The sequence below is a fragment of the Pithys albifrons genome, chromosome 1, assembly GCF_047495875.1.
Source record: "Pithys albifrons albifrons isolate INPA30051 chromosome 1, PitAlb_v1, whole genome shotgun sequence".
NCBI classification, from domain to species: domain Eukaryota; kingdom Metazoa; phylum Chordata; class Aves; order Passeriformes; family Thamnophilidae; genus Pithys; species Pithys albifrons.
Window position 1 is genome coordinate 68,276,703 of NC_092458.1, and position 18,712 is coordinate 68,295,414.

General features: G+C 34.8%; 1 protein-coding gene across 3 annotated transcripts in view; it reads right to left on the reverse strand.

Annotated features, from left to right (window-relative positions):
* Positions 1-18,712, reverse strand: part of SGCG (sarcoglycan gamma) — a 125,568-nt gene that overhangs the window by 36,563 nt on the left and 70,293 nt on the right. For all 3 annotated transcript variants that reach the window (XM_071553955.1, XM_071553966.1, XM_071553975.1), the window contains 2 exons: positions 9,862-9,963; positions 5,606-5,693 (listed from right to left, as the gene is read on the reverse strand). In XM_071553955.1, coding sequence (XP_071410056.1) covers positions 5,606-5,693; positions 9,862-9,963 — 190 coding nt within the window. The remainder of the gene's footprint in view (positions 1-5,605; positions 5,694-9,861; positions 9,964-18,712) is intronic.

The window sequence follows — 18,712 nt, forward strand, 5'->3', positions numbered from 1 at the left end:
CTTATAACTCAGCTGGACAGCAATTAAAGTTGTGAAAATAATCATCTTCCTGCAGACAAAGATCTTCAAGAACTATATTCTGGCTTTTATCTTAAGATAAGAAAGAACTTATTTGGACAAAAATGGAGTTTTTCATGAAAGACTTCAGGAAAAAATAAAGGAGGAAAAGCTAAATGATTTTTCAGTGCCATTAAGTCAAGTTTATGAAACTGGCTTCAGGGTTTTCCCTGTAAAAACACCATCAAACTCTTCTCACAATCATCATGCTTACTTAACACTGGTTTTATCCACTTATGTCTTTGGTGAAAAAATAACAACACTTGAAATATTAAAAAATGTTGATAAGAAAACTATAAATGATTTGACATTGGAGAGTAGTAGTTTCTAGACGGCAATTACTCCTAATAAAGCAGTACATTAGTTACTGATGCTGATCTGTTTCCTTAGAATGTTGTTCCTGTTTGAAAAAAGCAGAGTGGGATAGCACAACTACTCTCTTTGCAACAGCTGTTCAGATTAATGTTACAGACATGAAAATAGTCTCTAGGCAGAACTTTGACTGCAATTCTGTTTTCATACTGCATAAACTATTTTGACTTTCACCATATTCCCATGCTTTCTGAGTAGAGCTGATTTCATGTTTAACAATGCAGAACGGCTTCTTAATCCAGTTATCTAAATAAATTCCATCAAGCTTTAAGTACTTCAAACTGACCCCCTACCCTGTAGCTACCAATGTTACTATTCCTTGGTGTGATTGAACTAGGAGGAGTAACAGCAATCCACTCTACTGGAATCTGTTCTCACAGATCTTGCATGATTTTGGAAACTCCTTTCCTTTGGTGTTTTTTTGTGCTTTTGTGGTTTTTCTTGGGGTTTTTGTTTGTTTGTTTGTTTTGTTTGTTTTGTTTGTTTAATTATTATTTTTTCCTGAAAAAGATATAAGCAGAATTTAGGGTCTTCTGTAGGTTGAAGCATCTTTACATGACTCTTGAAAAATAGATCTCTTAAAAAACTGGTCCTACTTTTCCATAATGACAATTGGAAACATGCTGCTCTTCATTCATGTTCTTGTTATCCAGCATTGAAACACCACTGCAAAAGAGCTGCCTGTATTACATTCATCTGCTGGTATATAGAAACTTAGGTGAAACATCATTTACTGTTTGATACCAATGTTGCTTTTAAGTATTTTATAACTGATTTGATAAAAAGTCTATAAGTTTCTTTTATATATATTTTTATCAGTCATTATTGAAAATAATTGACAAGCTTTTGCACTAAGATGCTTTATTATGATTCAGGGTATAAATCAAAGATGTTACATTGCTTTTTCATTCTAGAATTGAATAAGGCTTCGAAGTGGTAAGAACAGGTATCTTGGAGATGATAATTAGCAACTTTCTTGGATTACCACAGACATTTCTAGAATTTACAGTTTTGAAAGTTGATAAGCAAGCTGTGGTAATGACACTTGAATATTATTCCCAATTTTAAAGACAGAAGCTATTCTAATGAAAATAATTATCATCTGTTCTGTAGATATCCTTGCCTCGCCTTTAAGCAACTCTCTTCACAGGTTTCTAAATTCTCTGTGAATATCAATCCTCTACCTTCCTACAGCTATGCCTCACTCAGATTCTTTCCTTGCTGTTGGCCAACATCCTTTGAAGTTCCATTTCTCCCACAAATACTGCTAAATCAACCACTTTCCCCTAATCCCTTAACTAAAGGTCCTATTTTCTTTTATGTTTGTTGTTTACTTCAATTTAATATGAGTTTCTTTGGTCATATATGAGTTTTAAGTCATTTTAAAGAGTAATTGAAACAAAAAGGGTATTTTTGTCATCTGGAGAGATACTGAAGTTAAAAATGAGTAAAACACAGAATTGGTTTGGGTTTTATTTTTTTAATTTCTGATCCCTATTATTTTGAAAGTACTCTTTTCTTGGCAAGCATTTAAAAACATTTGCATGCAGTGAGGCTTCTGAAAGCAGTGTACTTTGGAACACAGTCCAAAACTCAGTATCTACAGCAATTTTTTTAAAGCACTACAATGTCCAGGTAACTCCTGCAAGAGGTCTGTCATACAGATGAACTGAGGGGCATGTAGAAACTTTAGAACAGGACTGCTCATGCTGGAAGTTGCTCACTTTTGATGTCGTTTTAGTACATCTGTGATTCATGAGGCAATGCATAATATTATGCCTTGTTATCCTCATGTGAGGAATTTAACAGAAACTCCTCAAGTAAAGATTTGCTTCACATCTCTCTTGTGAATTTCTTCTATTGAAGACTGGGTATTTAGATCATTCTTAGTAACTTATTATTTTAACAGATCATTTGAATCACAATTTCCATGAGCTAAAAGGTATTTTTGTTATAATCTTTTGAGTGATGCTGTATTATATTGTCATCTTCAGAACAATCCCAAACTTATCTACACAGCTCCTTCACAATTGCAACTCCTTGTATTTATAAGATGATGAGAGTTTTAAACATATAATCTCAGCTTGCTGGCAATTGTGGAAGGCATGAATTCTTTAGCAAAGACTTGTGCATATGAAGCAAATGAGCCACACACCTATTTTTCACACTCCTTATAAGAGAACATCATTTTACACGAATGCATTTTATGAATGACTAAGGACAACAGTTAAAATTATAAAGGTATGTATTTACATTAACAAACTGACACCCAGTCAAAGTTGTTTGTTGTTATTTAGGTATTGATAGGGTTCTTTACATTTTTAAGTTTTTACCGCTCTTTCAACACTTTTCTATCATTCAAAAATTACTATGATTTAATATTTGTAATATTTCATGTTTGTATTTACAATGGTACCAAGGACACCAGAGAGCACGTTAAGACCAGTTCTTAATGATTAAAGCATTCAATAGAGTTGCCAGTCAAGAGAGATTAGTTAAACATCCTGTATTTACAATAATATGCAAATGCATTTTTAGCACTTCCTTTTGATGTAATTTTGATTTCCCAGGCTCAAATCACTACTTCACCCTCTTACCTAAGCATTTCTGGTAGAGTAAGCCTGAATGTTGTGAGGACTTCCCTGCTTCAGTGTTGAATTTGAATTGCCTTTGTACACTGAAGATTTTTAAAATATTTGAGATGCAGGTCTTCCACTCTACACTTTGCTCCTTCGTACTTGTTTACTCATATATTGCCTAAGCCAGCTACAGCTTCTCTGCACAGCTAGACAACTTTTCATCTGGACTACAATATTTGGCTTTTCCTTAGGAAAAGGTCAAAGAACTACAAAACATCATAAGGTTCAAAATACACTGAATTGCATGTTACCAGGACACAGCCATAAAAGCCAGGTGATGGAAAGCAGAGAAACAGAATTAATCATTAAGAAGGGACAATATTAAATATGGGTGGTATTTGCCATAAGTGAGTCACTACTGCTGAGACAGTTCCCATCCAGCAGAACTCTTCTCCCTAAACACCACAGTCCATATTCTACAACATGGATGTTTACTGACTCTTCTCTCTCTACCATGTCTTCAGTTTACACTTTTTCTTCAATCTACATGTCTCTAGTGCAATAGAGAGCAGATATTTTAAACTTTCCATTTATGTAAGCACCACATTCCATTTCACTTTCTGTACTTCTCTTTGTTATCATTGTCAGAAGAATATTAAATGGTGAATGGGAAGGGATACCAAAAAAAAGAAACAATGGTCTGAGATTTATTGTTACTTTAGCCAGGTTTCATTTTTCTCAGGTAAGATCTACACCCATGGGTTGGCATAACAACTAAAACACCTTTTCTTTCAGGAAAACGCACCCTTTACACTGTTTGCAGCACTGAAGTTCTCTTTGTTAACAGGAGAGATTTACTATGGGTGAGTATCTCAGACTGCTCATTTATGGACCTCAGTTACATTACAGGTACTGAAGTCTGAATGAACAATTCATTTATGACATTCTGAAGAGCTGACATTTTTTTCCCCCAACTGAGTTTAACTATTCATGCAGAAATATTGTCTAATAAGCAATGCACCTTCCACTTGCCAAAGGTATCTCATGTTTCCAGCTTGAAACATGCAGGCGGCCTTATTTGTAACGGGGCAAAAGTCCCCTAAGTGCATCATGAGCATATTAAATTATGACGACTGAACAAGTTTAGCAGAGATTAGGGCAGCTTTTTTCACTTTCATGCAAGTGCACCTATTAAAGATGGGGTCACTCATATGACAATTGCCTTAACTAAACACAGGACCAAATGTTTATGAATGTCTTTATAGCAGACTTTCCTTCACAGCAGTTCTAGGTGATGCAGGTTGGATGCTGTCAAACAATTCATCTTTTGAGCTACTGTCTGCCATGATCTCACCTGTAACTTTCCCAGAATTTGGTAGGGATCAGGTTGGACAAATTAGTGTGGTGGTCAATGATCTGCTTTGCAGCTTGCCCTTCCCAAAGGACCTCCTGATAACTTCCTGTCATTAGGCAGGATGGGCACATGACTACAGTGCTGATACACATGTAGTCCTAAGATGGGCAACCATAAATGGTATGCAGAAGACGGAAATCAATAGCATATGTGTCACAGAAATTTTGACCATGGATATGTTTGTTGTTGATAATTATGAATTCTTCATTGCTGCAAAATGATTTAATAACTTTAATAATAATAAGAAACTGTACATTTCACACTTTTGACTATGATCAAAATGAGATATGAATGCTACTATCAGGTTTTGATAAATATTTATGGGCATTTTCTTAAGAGAAATCACGCAGATCCTTACGATTGACTGAACCAAAAAAAAGGAATTTGAAAACATTTAAAGGCCAAATTGCAATTAATGGTATAATTATGTAATTTTAAGGGGAATAGCAAGCTCTATTATACAGTTAAAATTATTTTTTCTTTTGTTTGAAAACAGTGAAGCTTGCAAAACATTCAATGAATTGAAATGATAGTTCTTCAAATAGGAATTTTCATAGAAGTTACAGAGTCTCAACAGCATGGAAAAGTTATCAATGCTCATCTATTCTGTTGTATCTGACATATATTGTTGCCATTCTTGTCTTAAAAATATGATTTAAGGGGTTAAGTCTGCTTATTCTTGCTGCCAAGATCTCTCAGTTACATCTGTCTAGATCTATTGATTTCAGTCAGGAAACAAATATATTTTGCTGCTACAGCATTGAGTAAATGATGTATATTTCCAGGTTTTGAACTTCATTTTTTTAGGACCTCTGCTTAAATGTTTTAGTCTCTGGGATACTAGGAAATGAAAAGAGATTTTAGCTATGTTCTCCTCTTGCATTTCCTTAGGAAATGATTTGCAATTACCAATAGCTATTGACATAAGAAAAAAGAGTGATTTTTGGAGAGACCTTTCTTGCATAACTCTGCAACAAATAAGTGCTTCAAATATTTAAAATATTTAACTGAGAAATTTAAAATATACTGCTGCTACTTACTGAGTGGCAGCTGGACTATTTAAATATGGCCATAACAGTAATAAATAATCACATGATTATTGATTTATATTCTCAAAGCTCTTTAAAAATATTCAGTACAATGTTTTCAAAACAGTGAACAAGGAATAGTCACTTAGACTTACCCACATTTAATCTGCCTGTGACTTCCCCATTTGAATTGCGAGCATTCACAGTCACATTGTGAGTAGACTGGAGAAGCAGTGATGAGTCCTGAAGTATGGAGAAAGCACACAGTATGTTAGGCAGAACAATTAGAATTGTTAACAATTTTCAAAATTTAGTCTAGTGTTTGTATCAACTCAAGTCACCAAAAGATCTTTACAGCTACAAAACCATTCACAGACATCATCAAATAATGTGGGAAGATATTTCTGATTACTGCAGCTATATCAAATTTAAAATAACCAAAAATATTACAGGGAATACTTCAGGTGAACAAAATCCATGTTACTAGACCAATGAACATGGCTGCTAACACTTTATCTTTTGGAAAAAATGCCTAAATGCTTGATTTACTACCTTTCAATACATAATCGAGACTTGTCGAAGATAGCTGTTTAATTAAGAGTGAGTACTTCACTTTGCAAATTCATACTGTTGCATTAACTTGGCAAGAAACATGAATGTGCATTCTGCTTCCTCAATGGTCCATACACTCTCTAGGCTGTAGTTTAAATCTGTCATCTGGCACTGACTCTCCTGGCAAGGAAGTTCCAACAGTGACTGATGGAGAAAGTGGCAGGTTGACTAGATCAATACTGACTTTGGTACAAATAAGATTGTTAGTCTAAATTAAATTGTCTCCCAGTCTGCCACTCTGAAGGATGACACAAGTATATCAGTGGAATGAACAACATCACTTTCTTGTCCACATCCCTGAATCATGACTTTATCTGGGGCATTTACCATCAGAGCCTCATGCCTACCCATCCTTCTGTGCTACTTAGGGAAGCCAGGGCATGCCCAGGAGGTATAATTTGTATCTGCATTCATGTCAGTGACACCTCACCACAATCCAGACTAGCAGTCATAGACAATTCAAACTTTCATGTCATTCTTAGACTGTAGCCTTCATGGAATTAGTTCAACACCAGAACGCCCCACTGTGTTAATTCATGGCTTCTCATTGTGCTTACTGAACTCCTCTCAGGTGATGTACCATTTCCAGTAATTATTCCCAGACCTTGCACTCCACTCTCTGTACTTCAGGCCCATTGGAGCCTCAATAAGCCACTTCTTGTCTTGAAGAGCTGATAAATAACAGTTTTGAAAGACCTGGCTGCTCACTGTGCGCCACCAAACTAGATATACAGACAGTAATGAAATGAGTTCATGGCAAGACACCTGGAAGGGGGCATTTGGAAGTGTCCTAAACATTTGAGAGGAAAACACAGAGTGGGTTCTTCCCATGTTTTTACTTATTTTACAACCTGAATTATCTTTAAATGCAGGTGATTTTCAGGGATATCTGTAGCCACTATCTTTATTTGACATTAACTATCAGAAAATCATCTGGGGACAGAAAGTCTGATCATGCTCATGTGGATCAGCAAATTGTAGATACTCTGGTATCTACAGAGTATCTTAAAAAGACTTAAAAAGAGGTGAGGAAGTTTTTTGCAGTTCAGGTGCTTTCATACTAAAGCATAGTTTGTGCCTGGACAAGAACTTAGTAACTAATAAGTGCATAAGCAGATCTCAGCTACCAAAGTATCAGGGAATACATGATATGAAGAGGGTATTAGCAACCTGCCTGATTGTGACCTCAGAGGAGATACTCATTTCTAGATAAATGAGTTTGTAACTCCTGGAATACTGTTAAAGATCAACCTCTTTCAGAGCTATGGCTTCTGCTACTTTTTCTGGACTCCAGAGAGACTATGAGGCACTTTGAAGGGCTAACCCCTGAAAATCAGCCCCAAGTCATGTTCTTACTGTAAATTATTGCTTGGAGTATGAGACAACCTGAGAATTTTGCATGCATTGTACGTGATGAATTTTGCTACAAACACATAGCTAGTAACAATGCTAGAAGTAATACATAATTTGGAGTCAATTTTTTTTTAAAGAAAGGTATCTTACAAGTAAGAAGATAAGGTCTCTCAAAAGAAGCCACTAAGTGAGCAAAATAAATGAATCTCACTTTGTAAATTATATCAAGAAAAAATCAAAGCTAACAAAGTTAACACAAATGATGTGAAGTCTTAGCAAAAAAAAATAAGCCATGTGTTAGAATGAACATTAAAAGTAAAAAGTTAGTATTAAGTGGAAAAGGCAGGTCAACAAAGATTGGAGATTGGGTAAATATATTACATTTATAAGTAGATGTGCTAACTGATTGACAAATCTGGGTATCTTTATCACATTTATTTAGTTGCCAATGACTGATTTAAAAAATAAGTTACCAATTCGTATTATCAAAGTAAGTGCAAATACACTGTATTCTAGACCTGCCACATCCACATATGGGGTTATGACTAATTAAAATCTAGTAACATATTTAAAAATGCTCATCTTTTATCTTTCCTTGAAAATGTATTAGCAAAGATGCAACGGTGTTGTCTGCAACTCTGTATTGGACTGATAATGAAGGCATAAACTTGTAAAAGGCTCCAGAGATGACGCACAGCAAGTGGATTTTCAGCTACATATTTTCTTAGCACTTTGGAGACCTCATTATGTGAGAAAAGCTGTTAGGAGACTGCAAGGAAAAAACTATTAAGGCAAGGGAGAAAGCTGCTGTGATAGCTGTGAGGGGCCCAATTCTCTAAGACAAACTTAGAAAAAGAAAGCATAACAAATAAGTTACTTTATGAGAATAAATATATAGATGGCACCCAGGAAATCAAGCTACAGGCAATTTAGCCTCTAGAGAGTTTAAATATTTTGGAAAGCAAGGAAACAAACAAACAACCTCTGATGAACTATCAGTGGGTCGAGACAAACAGTAGCCTGAAGGATCTAATTAATGCATGCTACTAATGATCAGGATGGGTCATTAGCCAGCTAAGCTTATATTAGATGCTGCCACACCTCTTTCTTCCTATATCGTGCTAAATGTATTAAGAGATGAAAGGAATATTAAGAGAGCACAAATGGTAGCTTAATATTGCATAACGATGTCTGGGGGTAGAGAGAGTTCTTAAGTATAAGCAATGCTGGTCTTACAAGGTTATGTGTCTTACTGGATAAACAACCTCAAGGGAAATTCATTTAAGCACATAAATAGTTTTACCACTGCCTGTCAAGCAGAAAAGAATACAGTATAAGAAAAAAAAAATGGAAATACAGATTTAGTAATGGAATTTCACTGTCCTAATTAAGAGCTGTTCCTGTTACTGGAAATACTTGTTGCAGAAAGAGACTAAAGAAAAAAAGGCTTATACAAGCGAAATATGTTAGCATTTCTTAAATTGTAGTAATCAAGTTTTTTAACAACCTCATTCTAATAAATTTATTTACCTTTTCTCTTGCTGTAGAAATACAAACATTTTTCCATAGGTTAAGTGAACTCTCATAGATGGCTATTTCTTCTTGCATGACTACTAGTTTGAAGATATGAAAGAGCGATATTTTATTTTTACTGTCATTGACTAGTACTTTACACAATTAAATGACTCATTGGTTGATGATAATGTTCATGAAACATGCATTTATTTTGTAAGAGTTTAGATTATGGTCCATATATCTAAAAAACCCTTATTTTACTGGTCAGAAGCAGGTATCCCTCAAAAAAAAAAATCACTGGAGTTTCAGAGTTCCCCTGGATAATTAAAAAAACAATTCAGATTCTCTCTCTTTTTTTTTCTTCTAAATTCACTACTTCCACACAAATCTTTCATATCATTCCCATTCTCAGTGACATTTTAAAGTTAATCTGTTCCATATATATTTTCTTTGAGAATGTTATTCCTTTTTTTACCTCAATAATAATAACAACAACAAACTTTTCTGTCTGAGCAAACAAGATTAAATCCTAAATCTTTCCATTAAGACTTACAGACCTTATATACTCAAATATATAAACATATCATACATTTGATAGAATTGTCCTCAAAGTGACAAAACCTGAACTTTTCTAAAGTGACAAAATCACAACTTTTCTAATGGGATCCACTAATTTTAAAGACACTGCAGCTTTAACATCACTTTTATATACAACCTTTATAAAGCCTTTTTAAGATACTTATGACATGCCTATGAGATAAATGTTAATTTTGCCATAGCATCAGAACACTGACCTTGTAAAATATGCAGAAATATGTTTGTATACACATATACATATATTTCCATGACACATGCCCGGACTTCTGCCTAAATTCAATTGTTCAGAAGTGCATTAATTTTACATACCATTACTGAAAGATTCTCCACTTACCACTCTAGAATGGATTTCTTTGGCATAAAGAGGGAATAAGAATTCAGATTCCCCTTCCAGTCGAAGGCCTTCTTTTGTAACACGCAGGTGTCCCATTCCAGTCTGAGGAGAAGATGCAAGAATTACACACATTTTATTATTGTTGCTCTAATTATTTTGTGTTCTTTTAACAAACTAAACATTTCTAGAGCTGCCTGCCTCCAGTCTATTGATAAAGATATAAAGAGGAATGCATTTAAAATTTTAAGAATTCCTTATTTCTTTCAGTAGTAATTTTCTTTGAGAAACTGCATGTTTCAAGAAGTTATTAAATTTGGGGATTTTTTTCTTCTTTTTTTGGAGGGGGGGAGGCAGGGTAGGAATACAGTATTATAGTCATTAACTTACAAAGAAGTGCATTTGTATTGGCTTTGCTGAAATAGCTTTTGCACTTGCCTTTTACAAATGTCATGAACAATAAACTTTTGCATATGAGTGCTCACATAAAACAGACCTTATATTAACATCTCAAGGTTTAATCTATGAATAATGTATTTTACAAAGAATGTAATACTTCTAAGTCTACTGAAGTGGCAAAGAGGGATCTTTATTTGCTTCCGTTTTCAGTAATTACCTCCTTCTTTTTAATTAACTTCTAATTAACTTGTTTAGTTTTATTCTCCTCTAACTGTAGGTCAAGGCTCTATCTCTCACATTATCATGTACCTTTTTTTCTATCACCTGCTTCTCAGTTTTTGTACTTTCCTCATTCTCTCCTAGGCACTCCCTCCTGATTTCAGCCTAATTGTGCTTTCCAGTTGATACTTTATTTCATTCCTTTTACTTTCTTTCTCCATTATCATAGAATTGATAATGTGAAAAATGAGGGAGGAATTACTTCATTAAGTACATCTGAGGACTTGCAGGTTCCAGCTGCAAGGTATTTCACAGATATTTAGCAAATTTGTAAAGGCTTCACTCCTTTCCCTGGCATAAAAAGTGACAGAAAATGTGACAAAAAAATACAGCCTTAGAGCTTGGCCACATGGGAAAATATTTCAAGACAATTGCCGTAAATTACAAAGAGGAAGTGGGAGGGCTAAAATAAAAACCAGTAAATCCAAAAAGTATTTCCACTCAAACCAGTTTTCAGTCTGTTCACCACATAAGCAGAAGAGATACATAACATGCCACTGAGGATACATCAATAACCTGTTCATTGAATGAATAATGCTTACCACTGATAAAAGCTATAACTTGAAGAGACTGTAATTGTTTTTAAATATACGTTCTGTCTAATCAGATTATATATTAGATATATGCAATGTTAAATACCATGTCAAACCAGCCTGCAATGAAAAACCACAGTTATTTTTTAGAAGGTTTGAAAGGAGTCAAAGAAAGAAACAAGCTTTCCTTAAATTCCATAACGTAAGAAATACTCATTCACTCCACTGGGAAGTACAACTGCTTGCCTTCCTCAGCAAGGATTTGTTTCAGGAAGGAGACTTTTAAAATAGCTATCTATGAAATCTGTTTTTTCAGGGTCAAATATTTTACTGCTCTGAAATATATAATGTACTGTCTTTTCTCAGTGGAAGGAGATGAAAATTTTAAATTCTAGCCCATTGCGAAGCTTTTAAAAAGTACCTAGTACAAACTGATATATCTCATTAGGTAAAACTATAATAATAATATAACGAGCACCTTATAATTTTCATAATCAAAATTCCTAGCCAGCACTGCCTGATTTAGAAATATATTTTTCTATTGAAGACTATGGACAGTTTTTTCTAACCTGTAGCATAAAACAGATACCACTTCAATGTCACAAAAACACAGAGGTTTTAAGGCAAACACTTTCAAAAAATATGACATGAAATATCAGGATATTTTAAAGACCAACAAACACATTTCTGTTAAGTAACTAAATTTAGAGTCTCATAATTTGCTCTGACCTCATGCCTTCTCCCAGCAGGTGAAAGTAGATTATATTAGATATTGGGATTAAAGACAGATTGCATATTTTTCTGGAATATAAAGAACTAAATAAATAGTATATTATAAAGTAAGTACAAAAAAAATTACATTGACAGCTCTGAAATTTAAGAAGGCAAAGGAGGAAGTAGCAATTAATTCTTGCTCTGAAGCAGACTGGGGAAAATTAACAAACTCCTAGGTGCCAATTCTATTCTGCCTTTGGCAGGAAGAAATTTTTGTTAGAGTTAAAAAAAAAAAGATGTGGAAAAAGATTATGTAATTTACTCAGAACATGCTTTCTAATGGATTCAGATTTCTCAGCAATGATTATTCTAAAAATGCTATATAGACAAAGAAATGTCTCTGACATAAAGAATAATATGCTGTATGACAGAACTTAGCACTTTTAACTTATCTGTAAGTTCATATTTTTAAGTAAATTCAGTCATAACACTCAGGATTACTTTATATAAGTATGTCCTCAAATATGTTCTATTTTCTTAATCAGATATTTCATTTAAGCATTGACACAATGCTCACATTCTCACATATTTGCATAAGAGCCTCATTATCCATTCTCACTGACCACTTGAGAAGTGTGAAACCAGGAAAGTTTATACTTGAGTTATGTGCATAGATGTCTATCTATGATGACTTACATAAACATTTAAAGATGCATGCAAACAACAAAAAATTTGTATTTCATATAATGAAATTACTTTTGTGATTGGAAACAGTTATTATGTCCTTAGTACCATGATATTTGAGCATCTTAAGATGTACTGAGTTATGCAGTACTGTGAGATGGGGAAATTTCATTATTCCCCATTTAGATTTGGCAAATTGAAGTCACACGGAATATGAGAGAGAGAGATTTAGGATAAACAACCATCTTAATGCACTAAGATCCAATGCTATGTTCCATGAAAAGCAGAGCTGTTTAGGAGAAGCCAATTATTATTTTCTGAATACTGTGACTTCCTCAGTGACAAACCTTGATGCTTTCAGTTTCAAGCATTTGATTCTGTTCCCCTTCAAATAATTGAATTAAAATATTTCTATTGACTTGAGGAAAGGGTCCAAATAACAGCTAGATGTGGACTTCAATGCACTTGTAAAGCAAGCTATAGGTGAGGGGAAAAAAAGTGCTTCATGAAACATAGCAAATGTATGGCAAATTTGGATTCTGCTTATCCTGATGCTGGTGACTGTCACTGCTGTGTGCTGGCCCTGAGCTGTAACACAGTGTTGTACATAAAGCTGCAACTCACATTTTCTAATTACTCAAAGACCTCAGTGAGGCAGGGACTCAGCTGTGCAGAAGACAAGGATGAAATGGCATCTCTGCAAGATAGTAAGTAGATTTTATTACTGCTGCAAGGAGTTGCCCACCATGAAAATTGCTGGCAGCTGCCAAATTCTTACACACAAAGGATGCAATTTAACACTAGTGTTCACAAAGGTGTGACCAGTTTTCCTGTCAGAACTGCTAGGCATATTCTAATTGGAGAAACAGGATGTCTTCAACCACAGTGGAAGCATTTTTTCATAATTTGAAAATGCTCCCAAGCAGGTAAGTGCTTGTAGAAATTGAGAGAAGACCTGAATGGATTCCAGCCTCATAAAAGCTTACCAAATGCCTCCTTGATTGAAAAATCCTACTCTAGATGACATTTTACAGCTATTCAGTGAATTACCTACATAAGGATACTCCAAACTACCTGAAATGAACAGCCACCATAACAGAATCCTAGGTAAGACACATTGTTTTATGGAACATCTAGATGGAAGGACCGTCTTGGATTTGTTTTCACTCTCTTAGACTCTAAGCACAGACTCTAGATTACTAGAAATACAAAACAAGCAGATGTAGCTTTAGGGCTCCTGCACTCACAGTGACTTGCTCTCTGGTAGCTGAGCCTCATGCTTTCTATGACATATGGAATCAGAGGAGCATCAGATGACTTATTTGGGATTTATCTCCCAATAATACAACAATGTAGGTCTGCTGCTGTAGGGATGTGGCCCTTAGAAATGAGACTGAGGCATGGGGAGTATTGATTCAGTTTACATTCAATAAATAACTCTAACTTGAATTTTCAAACCAACATAGAAATGGATACATACATGGGCTCACTATATCCCTCTTCATATCATATGTTATATCATATTGTATCATATCTTCTTCTTTTCAAGAGACATTAAATACTGGAAAGACAGGCTGACACATGTTAGCATGATCACAACAAAAAATTCTTGAAGTTGATTTAAACATTAGCTTTAACACACATTCAATCCAAATCAAGTGGCTTCTTTCTCAGGAGTTAATAGTGTCTGCTCCCTGAATATTCGACTTTTCCAAATATTAAAAGTCCTCATATGCTGTAGTGGCTCAATGGAACTGGTAATGATATTAACTTCAGAGTACAGAGGATACAGCATTTCCACTCAGTTAATACCTTTTCTTACTTACAGGATATTTACATCCTACTTCTAGGCCAGACCAGGGAAAGACCTTGGTAAGTTCAGACCAAGACATCATTTGTTGTGCCCCAAAGCTAGCTCAATTAATGGTTTTATAGATCCAGCTTTCACTGCAGTACTTCTTGCAGCAATTGCTGTTTAGCAAACTTGCTTTGCAAACAAGAGTGTACTGTTTCATTGAGATAATAGGACTGTGGGTAGAGATTGTTAAAGAGCAATCAGCAAAACAGGACTGGTAATGAATCTGATGAAACTCTCTGTTTGACTTACAATATCAATTTTGGAGCTAAGTACGTGCTTGGTATAATAATATTACTGATGTCTCATCTCATTTTCTGTTGCAAGGACTCTATTTGCTGGGCTCAGACAGAGAAGGTTATCCAACTCATCTGCTTAGATGACAGTGGAGTCTTTTCCATCGAAGACATTGGTCAAATCAGAGCAACAGCAAGCACTCCTGGCATAGAAGTTAAGCCTCACAAGGTTTAGGGCTGGATACAGACTAAAGCACCCTTTACAGATGAGACTAAAAAGTGGGTTGATAATATTTCATGACTTAGAAAAGTACATGACCACTTTGAACTCAACAGTTTTGTAAGAAAACAGCTATAAATGATGCAAATTCATCATACCATTGATATTTGGTTATTTTTTGTAAGATTTCTGTCATAAAAGAGGACCAATATTTAAGATGCACACTTTCGAGATATTTTCAGGTACTCTTTGTCCTGATATACAGAATAACAAACTTCCTAACAGAAAAATATTATTAATTAAATCAGATGTTATTCAAGCAGAAAAAATATCTTCCCAAACCAGATTTAGTGTCAGCTTCATTTTCTTGTTCATCAAGGACCAAACTCTGCCTTTGGTTCTGTACTGCACAGATATTCAAAAGCTGGGTAATACTCAGATACTAACAATACCATTACATCTGGCATTACATCTCCTGTAAAATAAAGCATTAAAAAATAGACTGCTACTCCTTCTTCTACATATATTTAATCAGAAATTAAGTTTTTGCAAGTTGTCTAATTAATTTTATTATATTAGTATTTGTAATTATGCAACTTAGCTAAAGAAATAGAATTAATATTTTACTTTGCTTTGTAAAGGTTGTCAAAAGGATATTCTTAAACCAAGTTCTTAAATTTTCATGTACACTATAATCTCACTGTACTCGGATTTTTTATAACCCTTTATCAATACTACAAATTATTCTAACAGTACCTTTTAAACCAGTGTTATTCCACATTCTTTTACATGCACAGAATTTGATTGATAATATAATTCAGATAAATCAAGTGCTTTAGGAACATATATTTTATATATATGTAAATATGTATCTCTACTGAGAAGTCTTTCTTTGCTAACAGCTTTTCTTCAGTGTCTCAATACCTTTCTATTCAACTATTAGTCTTTGCATAAAATATTTAAGTATTCATTATCTGATAGAGACAATGAGAAAGACTGTAATCTCATGGGAGGCAAATTGTATTTAATTTAATAGCAAAATTGCAAAATACAGCTGATCAGGATTATTCAGAGTAGAAACTATGGAATATTCATGTTCTGACATGGTGAATTAGGATGAGAATTTGTGAACAACTAAATAATTTATTTCATTTGAGTATTAAAATTATGTAACATTCTCAAAATGGCAACTAATTCCATGAAGCATCCACTGTTAATCACAAGATGCATAGAAAGGCTGTACAAGTTCACTATTGTATGTCTTTGCAGTGAAGGAGAACTCTTGGTATGAATAATTGTTCTTTACTGTACATTTTCATCGCTGTCTGGTCTGGTTTTAAATGTTCCAAATTATTGAACACCTCCAATTTAATAAGCCGTGCTATTACACAGTCTAGTAAGTCTCACTGTCAGAAGGTGTTACTTGATTTTCAATTAAAATTTTGCTTTCTTAATTCACTATATTCCTAGTTTTGTATTGTTGTATTTCCTTAGGTAATTCTGTCCATTTGTTGCCTGAAATTGTCAAGTGCTTAAATAGTTGTTTACATAAATATTTGACTATAAAATCAGTTATTTTATTTCAAAATACATAAAGTATTTATAGATTCAGACCAGTATCATTATGAGCCAGCTAATATGTATATGTAGTAAGATTATAGTTTCCTTTTCAATATTTCTTTTAAATGAAATATCAGCAAATTGTTATTGCCTTATAGAAAACTTTGAAATGTAATTAAAAATAATTTTTAATACTTTATTTATATTCATTATTAATTGCCCATGAGAACTCAAAAATATTAGAAGGGTGCTATATCTGTGATAAAATCTCTGGGAACAGCTACACGAGTAGAGCACTCACTGTATGCAAGTAAGCCAAAACAAGAGAACACCTGTAAAAAAAACTTAGAAAACCCTGTAATTTTTTTGTCAAACTGTAGCAATTTTCCCATTTACTCCAGCGCCAGAAATTTATGTGCATAAAGTCCATGCTCTAGTTTAAATGTGCAGAGACCCTTTCGATTCTTCTTGCCTATGTCTCTACGTCCTCCTGAGGTGCAGGCACAAGAACAGGTTAAACATTTGTCCTGTTCTTAGAAAGAACCATGCTTAGAATATGCATTGATGGACTGGATATCGTGTGCTTGGCCCTCCACATACGAAGGTAATTCTTGTCTTGATAAGATGACTTGTGTTCTAAGGCTTAGTGTTAGGACTTGACTTTCTTTTCAGTGACACAAACCCAAATGAGGTTTAACATGGATGGTAGGACAACTTGGGATTGAGTGCAGAGTCGAATAATGTTTGACTGAAAGTGCATCTGAAACTATAAAGACCTGTGTACTTCCCTCATGCTGTGCTTAGTTTTTGTCAGAGAAAAACCTGTGCTATGTGCCAAACTCCACACTGAAGAAAGGCAAGCGTTGCATTACTATCTGTCCTTATAAATATGAAATACAGCTCAATTGCCTTTCTTATTCCAGGCAACCATGACAGCATCGACTAAAATCCATGGAAAACATGGGTTTCTCCATAAGAGGCTAAACAAAGTTAGGAATAATCTTTGACATAAAAATGTTCCTGGTGCTATGATAATGCAGCAGAACCTAAATAATGTAATAATTGAATCAATGAGAAGTTTCTGAACAAGATTTGCTAGACCATCAGAAATGCTAATCATCTGATCAGGTGCATTTTTCACACCTGAGTTTTAAAGCACTAGACAGTTCCGGACTAGGAATAGCATGACCTCCAGCCTGTCTAACCTCCTCTGAATGGCAGCCTGAGCCTTGAAAGTATTGAATGATACCCCCAAAATTATATAATCTGCAAACTCAGTGAGCAAGCATTCTGCTACATCTTCAAAATCATTGATAAAGTTGTTGAAAAGAACCAGATCCAGGATAAAATAACAGCAATGCTTATTAGTGGCCTCCATGTAGACTACAACACTTTAGAGTATCTACCTTTCAAGCCTGACTATCCAGGCAGTTTATTTTTTATACTTAGCTGTTTATCTACTCTTCATGGCTGTAATGACCTAATTAGGGTTCAAGAATGTTATGGGACAGAATCAAAAGCCTTGGTGAAGTGATATAAATTGTGGCCTCCCACTGACCCTAATTTCAGATATTTTATCATAGAAGGTAATGACATTGGTCAGGCATCATTAACCCGTGGTAAATCCAGGGCCCCATTTTTGAAGGCAAGTTCAATACTTGCATTCCTCCAGTCAATGAGGATCTCCCCAGTCTCCAAAAGCTGTCAAACATTGCAGAGGGTGACTTTACAACAGAATCAGACAGTTCTCTCCACATCAATGGATGCAGACCACCTTGTTGCCATTTGTTGTTTGTAATTCTTAACTGAAGCTGAGCTTTGGCTTTCCTGACACAGGAAGCCTGTTACTTTTCCTGGTCCAGACAACATTTCTAAATTTCTTTCTTGTAGCTTGTCTTTCCTTCGAACTCTGGTATACCCTGAGATCAACTCATTTGGTTAAAGCTGATGTTAATAACATCAAGATTGTGGGTTCATTCCCTCTAAAGGCCATTCACTCAGGAGGTGAACTTGATGATGTTTGTGGTTCTCTTCCATCTCAGAATATTCTGTGATACTACTTTTTGCATTGAAGCTCTGTCACAAGTAACCTACCTAGCTAGGCCAGGCTACTTATGTTCCCAAATATTGGGACAGATCATTCCTGCATTTGTAGGATACTGTCCTTAAACTTTATCAAGCTTTTCTGAGTAACTTTACTCTTCATATCTGGCTCACATGAGATCCCACAAGTAGCAGACCAGCTGTGTGCCACCTTTAATTGCCCTATGCAGAAGCTATGCTGCCATCCTCTAGAAATCTTCCATCCTGCCATGCTTGTCCTTTCAGCAGATATGAGAGACATTAAATTTCTGCTCTTTCAGACCTACTAGAT